General features: G+C 35.7%; 1 protein-coding gene across 5 annotated transcripts in view; it reads right to left on the minus strand.

Moving 5' to 3' along the window:
- NT5C2 (5'-nucleotidase, cytosolic II) overlaps window positions 1-12627 on the minus strand; it is an 86773-nt gene that overhangs the window by 14099 nt on the left and 60047 nt on the right. For 4 of the 5 annotated variants that reach the window (XM_032313649.1, XM_032313651.1, XM_032313652.1 and 1 more), the window contains 3 exons: window positions 3093-3210; window positions 2187-2282; window positions 1834-1857 (listed from right to left, as the gene is read on the minus strand). In XM_032313649.1, the coding sequence (XP_032169540.1) occupies window positions 1834-1857; window positions 2187-2282; window positions 3093-3210 (238 nt within the window). The remainder of the gene's footprint in view (window positions 1-1833; window positions 1858-2186; window positions 2283-3092; window positions 3211-12627) is intronic. The other variant, XM_032313650.1, reaches the window with a different exon arrangement.

A 12627-nucleotide genomic window follows, 5' to 3' on the forward strand; every position in this document is an offset into this window, starting at 1 on the left:
TCCGTCCATCCTCAACCTCTCCCTTTCCACAGGCTTTTCCTTTTGACTCTGAAGACAGTACAGTGCGTGTTGTTTGAATGATTCTGCATTACCCACAAATGACTTATTTTTGAAACACTACTAAATGTACTTCCAAAGGAACTATTTGGAAACTTTATCGGTTTATTTGAGGAAAGAAAGAAGGTCTGTGGATCCTGAGTTAGTAAATCTAACTGCAATACAAATTGATAGAACTTCCCTTCCTTTTCTTCCTTTTCTTCTACCCCTCTTCACAACACAAAAACCCCTTTCAGACATTAATAAATACAACCTCGGTTTATCTTCATTGGGATTTTGAATTATGGTACAATATCCAAATATAAAATAGCTTAGCTTGCTAGCATTATTTGCAATAGCTTCACATTCTAAATCCTGTCTCCTAATATTCGTGAATCTTGAACAAACCCCTCATGAGAGGAATAGTGAAAAAAAGGCAGAGGGGTGCCTGGGTGGCTCAGTGGGTTAAGGCTCTGCCTTCAACTCAGGTCATGGTCTCAGAGTCCTGGGATTGAGCCCCACATTGGACTCTGCTCAGCAGGGAGCCTGATTCCCCCACTCTCTCTGCCTTTCTGCCTACTTGTGATCTCTCTGTCAAATAAATAAATAAAATCTTTAAAAAAAAAGAAAGAAAGAAAGAAAGAAAGAAAGAAAGAAAGAAAGAAAGAAAGGCAGATATAATCACTAGCCTGCTAATGTGCCAAGGTGGGGGGTTTACTTCACACTGTTCTTATTATTATGTATACTTGGAAATCTTCAAGCTGGAAAGTCCTGTATCAGATGCTTCACTTCCAAATAGGGCATTGCTGTGACCTCAGATTTAAAGGATACTCTGATACAGTCACTAAAAGTATTTACCAAAAAGATATTGTCTCAGGATGCCTGGGTGGCTCAGTTGGTTAAGCCACTGCCTTCACTCAGGTCATGATCCTGGAGTTCTGGCATCGAGTCCCACATCGGGCTCCTAGCTCCTTGGGGAATCTGCTTCTCTCTTCTCATGCTCTCTCTCCCTCTCTCAAATAAATAAATAAAATCTTAAAAAAAAAAAAAAAAGATATTGTCTCTTTAAAAATTTCAATGCAGACCCTGTGGTTTTTACTACTTTGAGAATAACATATAGAAGAGTTATGAGAGACTGACACATAATCTGTTACAGTTTTACGAGTTGCTCTGTCCAGGGGCGCCTGGGTGGCTCAGTGGGTTAAGGCCTCTGCGCTCAGCTCAGGTCATGATCCCAGGGTCCTGGGATGGAACCCCATATCGGGCTCTCTGCTCAGCAGGGAGCCTGCTTCCTCCTCTCTCTGCCTGCTTCTCTGCCTACTTGTGATCTCTGTCTGTCAAATGAATAAATAAAATCTTAAAAAAAAAAAAAAAGTTGCTCTGTCCCTATTATAGTGTCAGTAGTAAATTAGGTAGGATAATAGTGGAGAAAATGTGCAATTGTCAAGCCACAGTGACAGAGAGTGACAAACTGTAATATTGTGGTTTTTAAAGAAAACTTTGGGATGCTTCGCCAGAACAGTAGACACCAAATTTTATCTGCTGTTTACTAGCGTGGGAAGTCCAAATTAGTGCGAATAGTGGAAATATACTGGTTATTAAAATAAAGCTTACTCTTACTTGTTTAAATATTATCACCCTTATTCATTTTTAACCCATGCTTTCAAAAATTTTAATCATGTGACCAAATATCTGAAGCTACTCATTAGATTAAAAAATAATATATTAGCTATTAAAAATCTTAGTCATTTACGCTGTTGTAGTTTTAAATTTTTCAAAGCACTTTTATATACATACCTCTTCTGAGCAGCTACCTGAGAACTGTATTAAAAAGGAGAAAATAAAAATCTTAGAATTTCAAATAAGTCAAAGCCACTACAGTTCTTTTTGGGCAAGTTTCAAGATTAGCTTTGTTGGATGCTGTATATTTAGAAACCACTTAATTTACACAAAATGCAATGCTAACTATATTTATAAGTCAGTTTGGGTCCTAACTGCCTGACAAATAAATGTTAAGTATCCTTATGCAAAGAATTGTTCTTTAATGATGAGGGAACAGGAAAGTATATTACATATAGGGAGACAAGGTGATTTTCATATTGTTTCACTATAAAAACACTAGAAAGAGGCTAAAGGTCCTCTATACTCACCCTCTTATGAAGTTAAATCCATGTGCACAGACCAAAAGGTTTCCATAGGCATCAACTTTCAAAAGATTTCCATATAGTGTGTCAAAAACAAGTCCCCTATGTGAAAATGAAGATGTCATCAGTAATCCAAAAATAACAGAGGCAACAATCTTATGTAGTATTATTAATCATTATAAACCAATGTCATCTTATTCAAGCTTTATGACAACCATGTCCCCAAAACAATATATTCCCATTGGCTGAAGTGAATAAATAAATTCTTATAAACTAAACAAAGAGCAACTAAAAAATATTTACTCTGTCCAAATAATCACAAGTGTTTTTTGTAAGGAATAAGAGCTTAAACAAGGTTGAACTGCTCCTCTTAATACAGTGGTTCCATTCTAAAAGAGTCTTTTAATTGGCTTGTACAAATGAGCTGGCTTATATTTCCCTCTAATAGATGCTATATGTGGGACATACGTGATAGGATCTCAAACACCATCTTTCTTAATCGTAAATCTTCCCTATCAAATCCAAAAACACAAACTGCCAAGAAGGCTCCTGATGACCAAGTGAAGTGTATTATATAGTAAAGCATGTAACTGCTCTCCAAGAGCAAAAGGTAGGAGTATCTGTGATGACTGCCCATAAGTTTTAATCATCTTTCCCCTTTCCCATAAATAGATCTTCAGTAACAATAAACTAAGCTCAATTCAAGAACACAAAAGATACGATGCACAAGAAAAGTCCATGGTAATTTTAGAATAAACATCAACCAAAAAAAAAAACCACAACTAGAAACAAACCAAAGAATCTTTTTTGGTTCTTTTCTTTGAAGGTGGGCATGGTCAGAGATGCATTTGGAATTATTAATCTGGGGGATAGAAGGAAGGATTTTAATCCAAAAAAACTTTTAAAAATTACCTGGTAGGGAATGTAGAATCATAAGCAAAGCTGAGCAGTTCCTGAGGGTAGCCAATAGAAACTAATCTCTCCACAGTAAGCTCAAAGCCAAGGGACTCATACTCCGGGGACTTGTACACTGTACAAAGAAGAGGTTCTCATTATAATAATAGTCAATGAAAACAAAGGGCAAACGAGTGAATTTCTACTCTTTCCCAGCTCCTCCCTCTTCCTAAATAAGCCATTTTCCTCCTCAAACTCCATGTTTTGTACTGCCCCAAAAAGCCACAGAACTCAACTGCTGGTCTGTGAAAACAGATCATTATTTTCGTAGGAGTAAGAGCAACAAGATGAATTACCAGACATTTCAGAATAATTCTTTAATTTCTTAGGAAACTTAATGTTTTTCCCTTTATCTGTTCTTTCATGCCCACAATCTAAAGGAAGAAAAAGGAACTAATATGCACAGCTGTGATACTAACCAGGTAGAGAGGTCTATATACTTTAAAGGTTTCACTGATGTGTACAATTGGTGTAGGAATTCTTCAAAAAAGCTTAAAAAAAACACCCAGTCTATTTTTGCAATCCCTATTTGGCTTGGTAGTTGCTTTAAACTCCTTCTCTAATTAGCATATAATTCTATTTATCAGGATTAACTTCTTTTCTTATCAACGCTAACAATAATATAAAGCCATCAAAATTGAATTTTAAGTTATTGTTGCAATACCAACCATAAAACGACATGTCTGGGACAATTAGGAAAATCTGGATGTAGACTGGGAATTAGATATTAAAGAATTATGACTGGGCACAGAGGCAGGGAGAACTGGAGGAAGGTGATCAAAAGGTACAAAGTTCCAGTTATAATAAGTAAGTACTAGGGATATAGTGGACAACATGAGGACTTCAGCTAACACCACTCACTGTATGATATACAGGAATGTGGTTAAGAGAGTAAATCCTAAAAGTTCTCATCACAAGGAGAAAAAAAAATGTTCCCTCTATTCTTTCTTTTCATTTTATCTATATCATAAGATGGATGTTAGCTAAAGCTATCATGGTAATTATTTCCCAATATATGTAAATCAAACCATCATGCTGTATGCCTTATTTTCTTTGTATGACTTATACAGTGATACATATCAATTATTTCTCAATAAAACTGGAAATACACATTAAAAAAGAATTAGGACTCATTTTATGAGATGTGATTATGGGAGGATGGGTATATGCAAGTGTGTGTGTGTGTGTGTGTGTGTGTGTGTGTGTGTGTGTATCTATCTATCTATCTATATACAGTTAAGTGCCAAAGAAGCCTACGGAGTTTGTTACAGGTGAAATAAAATGGATTTTTGAATATGGGGGTTTCTCTCTACTATTATAATCTCTAAAAGCTCCTACAATGAGAAAACTTTTTAGAATCATCATTGCAGTTCAGCGTAAAGGAAATGGTGCTCCTTTAAATAGGTCTCCTCCAAATGCAATATTTAGGTATCTTTCCATCAGTCTCTAGGAGTGAGTAAGCTGTATTAAAAAGAAAAATAAAAAGACCTTCAACCTCGCTAAATGCCAAATGAGGCAAAAAAAAAAAAAATCCATTCATTCTTATCTCACAATAATGCACTTGTTGTTGTTATATTATTATTGTTCTTCCATCCACAATTAATAAACACCCTATGGCTCAAACTGATTTTTCACTGCAATCAGTCTGTTGACCCAAATTAGTGCTAATATATTAATGAGTACTATTCAACTTTTCCCTGCCAAAAGCAATCTTTTAGAATACTTCCGGAATACATAAATAGAAATACATAAAAGAAACCAGTAATACTGGTCATCTCCACAGAAGGGAACTGAGCAGCTAAGAGATAGGGAAGAAGTACACTTTCGTTTACCTTCTGTACTTCTATAACTTGTAACATATTACTATATATATCTGTATATAGCTGTTATTATTAAAGTTGAAATGTTAAAAAAATAAAAAGCAGGATGGGCTTTCAAAATCTTTTAATAAACATGTGTCATATTTAAAAAGCCTAAAGTTTTTAAGGCCCTTTAGGAGAAGGAGGGCCCCTGAGTCTTACCTCCTCAGAACAGTGTCAAAAACAGCTGTCATTTCTTTTATCGTCTCAGGGGTAAAAATAATTTAATGCTAATGCTAATACTAATATTCTCAATACTGACTATTTATTTTCTCTGTTCAATTCCATCCCCACTATTACCCTCGCCCACAAAAAAACAAAAACCAAAACAAAAAAACCTTTTGGAATCCATGAGTGTGGAATTCTTAAATCTAAATGATATACGCTGTGGTAAAGGAAGTGCTTGTATATTCACACATACTAAAAGAGTAAGAGCTGGTGTATTATAATAAAACCAGGAAAGTAGTACTGACTGATGTCAATCTGAGTTATCCTAAGAATATAAAATAATCTCTCTCACCCAACACTGTGCTTCCTCTCCAATTGAGAAGTAAATCTCTTTTAACAAATTCCCATTAAACAAAAATTTTCTCAATCCTAACTAACAAAGCCCCACTTACTTCAAACAATATTTAATGAAACAAAATCCCAGTACTGTTAAGCAATCTGGCTAATCCACTGACATTCATTATTATAGGATTTGGCCCATATAAAAATGTTTTCAATTATTAATTTTTTCAAAATAAAACAGAGTAATTTGCTGTTTATACCTTAAAAATGGGAGTCAAAAACAAACAAACCTTAATCACCCTCCCCCACCCAAGCTCACCCCAAAATGAGCCATTTTCCCTGGTTAGAGATCAGGTCATTATAATGATGGAGTAATAGTGATTAAAAACCTGTGTTTAGGAGACACTCTGGATTGAAACCCAAATCTAATTTTTCAGAATTTTTAGTGAAGAAAAAAAAGGAGAGGGGTAGATATCTCAAATCCCATTTTGCCAGCACAAACCCTAAAACAGCAGAAAATGAAGCACTACACACTTGCCATATTTATCTTTATTCCAGGACAGAACTTCCCAAGCATTCAACTCAGGTGACTTTCTAGTCATTCCCCCTACAGAAATAAATACTTTAAACTTCCTTTTACCTAATGAATTTAGGGTACTTTCCAGAAATACAATGTATTTCCCCCATTTGCTGACCTGAAGTTACATAAGCAAGTACAAATGTAAACTTAAACCAGAATTTAGGTCTCCCTGAGTCTCACCCAAAACTCTGCGGAGGGATAGACTCCCACTGTTAAAAATCAATTTCTAGATTACATCGGCCATCAAAACTTATGCCTAGGTGTTGAAATACACTACCCTCCCTCCAATTTCTTTCACCTAGTCCAAAATAAACTGCTCTAGTCACAGGTGGGAATGGATTTAGCAAAGAGAGTTCAAATTCCACTTTGACAACACTATCTATTTCACTAAGCTCTCTATTAATCAGTAAGACCTACAAGCTATTGACATTTTCTCATAGCTTCCCGGATAATCATTTCAGTAACACGAATTCCCAGGTCATTACATCATCCACTAGTACAGTACAACCAGGCTGGAGAAGTGCAACTGTAGCTGCACAGACCACAAGTTTAGATGTTTTGTTCTAAATGTCCTTGGGAATGAACTGAATAATCACACTTTGTTCTGATCTGGTAGCAAAAATGACTAGTCCCAAAGCCTAAAAAGTATCGCCATCCCTTGAGAAATAAATAAATAAAAGTAAAATTCCGTTTTTTTAAATTACCAAGCCCTTCAAAGTCAGCCTTGATCTCTGGGGAACCATATGCATCACCTCTAACTGTAGAGCTCTACACCTCTCCCCAGCTGCAAAGCTCTAATTCAATTTCTCTTGCAAAACTGGTGAGTAAATGATGCGTAACTTCAAGCTCAATTCTTACAACTGACTTCCCAAAACGCAACCAAAAGATTCAGAGTAAACATAACCTCACACATTCACTGCTTATTTCTTCTTCAACAAAGTCCTCAGGCCTAACCTAATTTACCCAATGTTCAAAGACAAAGGAAGAAGTTATTTCAAGGGCCAGAGTCCAAAAAAGAGGAGTGCTTCAGCCATCAGAGCAGCACACGGTGTTCTCAGGTTACATAACTAGACTATAAAGAGAACAACCAAAGCTTTGAAAGCTGAAGCTACTGAGAGCATTTAAAGATATTCTTTCCTCCATAATCTGTAAGGAAAAAACAGTTCTCCAAAAAAATATCAACTATGGGTTGTGGGGATGACAGTTACAGGCTCTGTTTTGAGAAATGTTGTTCACACAAGATAGAACCTAAGTTAGAGGAGACCGTCTCTGAAATGAGCCAAAATCATTCTGCAGGGAAGTTTAAAATTCTCATGCACTTGTTACCTTTGCCACCAAGACACACTGTGTATAGTAGTTTATAGATTTTAGAAAAAGGAAGGGCAAACCTCTACAGAGGTTCCAGCCTAGCAGAGTGCTGCTGCCAAAATGAGAACTCACATGAGGCAGATGCAGATGTAGAGTGTCACTCCAGTCTTGAAGGAGTTACACTGGCTCTCCTGTTAAAAAAACAAAACAAAGCAACAAAACAAAACAAAAACAAAAACAAAAACTGGTTTTAAAACTGTTGCGATGGGCTGGAACAGAGAGACACCATTTGGATACTGGCATTTACAGGAGTTACTGCCCTCCTATTTAGAAGCCTCTGACCATCACTAAAATTAGTCTAAACGGCCATAACAAAACAAGGGTATTGAAGATTAGCCTAAGTATTGTGCATTATTTAAATTTTCTGACACTCAGCCTGGAATAGAAGCCAAGTCTAATCCTGAATTCTTAAGTTAGATAAACAGAAAAATAAATTCATCTTTTTTTAGTGTATTTTCTCTAGCACATTTCAGGTTTATATGACAGAAACTAAATGCAGCTGGTAAACAATATTTAAAATTGATCTACAGTAAGGGAACAGGCTAAATAATGGATACGAGAATAAACCAGAGCAGTCTAAATCTTGCTGTTAAGCACCCACTTAAAGTAAGTCTACTTGTACCTAACTACCTACTTTTCTACCCTTCCAACACCTAAATTTGTCATCTTGATACAGACAAGAACCAACTTCACTGCTAAAAATCTAACCAGATGTCTAAATGTGGAATAGAAGGAAAACTTATTTTGATTCTATCAGTGGTATTTGCGCTCAGTAAGCAGGGTCTTACTCTTCTACTTTCATAAAGTTAGAGAAACTATCTAGTCTAGTAAAACAAAAAACTTGAAGATACATAGAAGATATTGACACTTTTAAGATATGCGTTATGTTTAACTTTATAGGGAGTCACTTTCCCTAGAGACATTTAGGTTTTTAAAAACACATGGTTTGACTCTCCAACTTTTTTGTGAAAGGAAGGTGGTATAAAATAATAAAAGAAATAAAAGAGCAAGAATGACCAAATATAATGTCTAAAAGTCCTAAAACATTACAACTAGGAAAAACCACCACCACAGATCACTATGAAAAACAAATATCCAAACCAACCACCCAAGAATAGTTACTTGCTTTTATGCTGTGCATGTGATTAACATCAACATTCTCTATTTAAGGTTATGCAATGTTGGTTTTCTGAGACTGTAACTAGAAAAGGCAAATTGATTCATATTTTCATTAAGATTTTAAAATAAAACCTTTTCAATTCTCATATAAACAACAGAGGCCTTTTCTCACTTTTCAAAACTATTTGAAAACCCTAACATAATAATACAGACATAGTAAAAACTTCTATCTCTAATCCAAGAGATCACTAATGATCCTAAAAAGATTCTGAAATTTTCTAAAAATGATCTTAATTTTAATTTACTTAAAATACAAAAACTAGATGCCATGCAACACTTTGAGTAATATAAAGTAAAACCAACTCCCAAATGGTTAAAGAATGTAAATAAATAAGTGGAATTTGGAAGACTGCCAACTTCAATTCACTGCAAAAGTAAAATTAAATGGTAAGCAAGGGATTTGTTCAAAAATTACTATTTTAAAATAAAACAAAAAACATACAATGTTATATTAGTGTCAGATGCACAACAGATATATTACCCAGTGCTTACCACAATAAATGTAGTTTTCATTCAGAAAGTATGGTTTTCAATTTAAAGTAGAAAAACTGAAAAATTGAGACAGTAACTTTAAATATCCTCTTTAACCAAGGGAGGTGCTTGTAATTTTAAAATTGAAAGAGCTATTATGTAATTTCTTTCACCAAAAGAACAGATCACACTCAAATGCTTTTACTAAAACAAAACAAAAACACCTGTACTGAAGTTACAGTAATGCAACAAACATTTGGATGCCTACCGTGTACCAGGTACTAGATGCTAAGAACAAAAAACAACCCATGGTCAGTGGCTTGACAGGGCTAAAAGGTTACTACAGGGATATACAATTAGGTAATTATAATAAATTTTAGAAGACCAACTCCATAATGTGACTAGGGAGATACAGAGGGACCCAAAAAAAGGGCCAATTAACCCAGCAGAGGAAGTCTTCTTAAAAAGTATGTATGATTGGGCGCCTGGGTGACTCAGTGGGTTAAGCCTCTGCCTTCGACTCAGGTCATGATCTCAGGGTCCTGGGATTGAGTCCCGCATCGGGCTCTCTGCTTGGCAGGGAACCTGCTTCCTCCTCTCTCTGCCTGCCTCTCTGCCTACTTGTGCTCTCTGTCTGTCAAATGAATAAATAAAATCTTAAAAACAAAAAAAAACAAAAATAACCTATGTATGATTTATTCAACCTTAAACAGATAGTTCCTTTTTATAGCCAGTATCTCAAGGTACTTTAAAGTTCACCTAACAGACTCTCTGAGACTCAGATTCAGTAATATGTTCCAAACATCTCCATCGGTGTTTAATTATCATGCAAAATGGGCTAATCATTGGCACATGTTACCTAAAGGGGAAGTAGCTATTTTGCTACTCATATTCAGCTACCCTATGGGAACTAGAGGCAAATGTTGGCAATTGTGTGATAACAACCAGCCTAAATTTTTACTTCTAGCTCTCAATTTTTAACTACTGACTCAATTTAAAAAACCAACAAACTCTATTTGAGCCAACTATAGTCTGTGGTCTGAAATGGGTCCATGAACCACCAGTAGGCGAAGTCTAGCATAGACCTTACTTAGGTCATATACTTCCACATAGGTTTTCCCACCTAATTGAAATGTTTTGACTAGCCTCCTCAGCGTCTTGAAGTAAACAGAATTTAGGCACTTACTGAATTGTAAATCCAGATGGAAGTAAATTCATTCTTCAATAACCACAGAATATCCTAGATAATCCTGTTATTCTATTCATCTCAAAGAAAACTGAGAGGGTAGATAAAACAAACTTGGGAAAATATAAGAATCTTTATGTAGTCACTTAATGTGGTCCCCTACCACAGTGCCATAACAATTACAACAGAACTGTAATTACCTGAATTTGATTCCTTTGTATGACTGTCAAGCCAAACAAATGTTCCCAAAGATTCAAAGAATCAGAAACACCTCATGATCTGCCTAGATAACACTCACTGTTAAGAGATCCCTGACCCAGAAGGTTTTTATCCACAAGGTTTAACCTTCAATCTTCATTACACAGCTTGACTCCATTATCATTTTGTCCTTTTCTCAGTGACCATTAACCCCAGGATAAAGCAAACATTCAGAGAACGTATACACAGAAAAGAGATGATAGATCAAAAATAACTATTATGTTGGGAGCCTGGGTGGCTCAGTGGATTAAGCCGCTGCCTTCGGCTCAGGTCATGATCTCAGGGTCCTGGGATCGAGTCCCACATTGGGCTCTCTACTCGGCAGGGAGCCTGCTTCCCTCTTTCTCTGCCTGCCTCTGCCTACTTGTGATCTCTGTCTGTCAAATAAATAAATAAAATCTTAAAAAAAAATAAGTATTATGTTAAGACTCTTTTTAAATTAAAAAATATTTTTTTTAAGATTATTTGAGAGAGAGAGAATGCACAGGGGGAGGAGCAGTGGGAGAGAGAATCTCGAGGAGACTCCACGCATCAAGGGACTCAATCTCATGACTCTGAGATCATGACCTGAGCCATAATCAAGAGTTGGATGCATAACCGACTGAGCCACCCAGGGACCCTTTAAATTTTTTAATTTAAAAAAATTCTTAATTCCATTGTAGTTCATATTAAGACTTTTTTTTCTTTTAAGATTTTATTTATTTGACAGAGATCACAAGTAGGCAGAGAGGCAGGCAGAGAGAGAGAGGAGGAAGCAGGCTCCCTGCTGAGCAGAGAGCCTGATGTGGGGCCCGATCCCAGGACCCTGAGATCATGACCTGAGCCAAAGGCAGAGGCTTTAATCCACTGAGACACCCAGACACCCCCAACGTTAAGACTCTTAAAACAACTTCATCCTTGTTGAAAATAGCAGGCAATCTTTTTTTAAAAAATAAGATCTCAGTAATTTTCCTGAAGTAACTAATACATGACACTTATTCCAAAAAACAATCTGGTTTACATTTGAATGCTCTTATGACTGGTAATGAAAAGATCAGAAACACTGACAAGTGATTATTTCTATCACCTTGTAATGGATGAGATGGAATTGGATTTTATTAAGCAACCTTTTAAATTTTCTAATGATCGAAGAACCAACCACGCATTATTGCAAATCAGAGAGATGAATTTAAAATCAGTGAAAACCCTAAATGGGAAACTGAAATGACATAAATGGAATAAGAGCTTGGAAATTAAGTGTAGACCCATATATCTATAATAGGAATGCCTAAAAGTAATATATATCTTAATATAAATAATATATATAAAATATAAGTATGTATCTAAAAATGATAGTCTTGAGGATATCTCAGCTAATATAAAAAGCTTTTATCCACAAGTAATATAATGCAGTGGAGTACTATTTCTTTTAAAATTCTTTCCTAACACAGACCACTTCAAAAGCATACTTGGTTTGTAGAAACAGTTCTTCGTTTTCTGTATGAAATCCTTAAGTTTAAGAAAAAGCAGTTAAGAATACATAAAAATAAAGATTGTAAATAAAATAAAAATAAAGAATAAAAATCTTTAGATTTAAATGCCTTTTTAAAAAAAAATCACTTCAGGGGCGCCTGGGTGGCTCAGTTCTTAAGCATCTGCCTTCAGCTCAGGTCATGATCCCAGGGTCCTGGGATGGAGCCCCACTTCAGGCTCTGTGCTCAGCAGGAAGCCTGCTTCTTCCTCTTCCACTCCCCTTGCTTGTGTTGCCTCTCTCACTGTGTCTGTCTCTGTCAAATAAATAAAATCTTTAAAAAATAAAAGTAAATAAAAATAAATCACTTCATTGGCGTTTTGTCAGTTTCCTCTATGGAACTGTATTGTTTTAAAAGGAGGCTCCACTTCCAACATGGGGCTCGAACTCACAACCCTAAGATCCAAAACTTGCAGACTCCACCAGCTTAGCCAGTCAGGAACCCCCTCTATCTAGTTTTTAACTTTAAGAATATTTTTTAATCATATATAAAAATACAGAGAATATTAAATCAGTTGCTTTAAAACTATCACCCAAGCTTTAACAATTATCAGTATTCTGGACTTTTATAA

This window comes from Mustela erminea, chromosome 14, assembly GCF_009829155.1.
Source record: "Mustela erminea isolate mMusErm1 chromosome 14, mMusErm1.Pri, whole genome shotgun sequence".
In the NCBI taxonomy this organism is placed as follows: domain Eukaryota; kingdom Metazoa; phylum Chordata; class Mammalia; order Carnivora; family Mustelidae; genus Mustela; species Mustela erminea.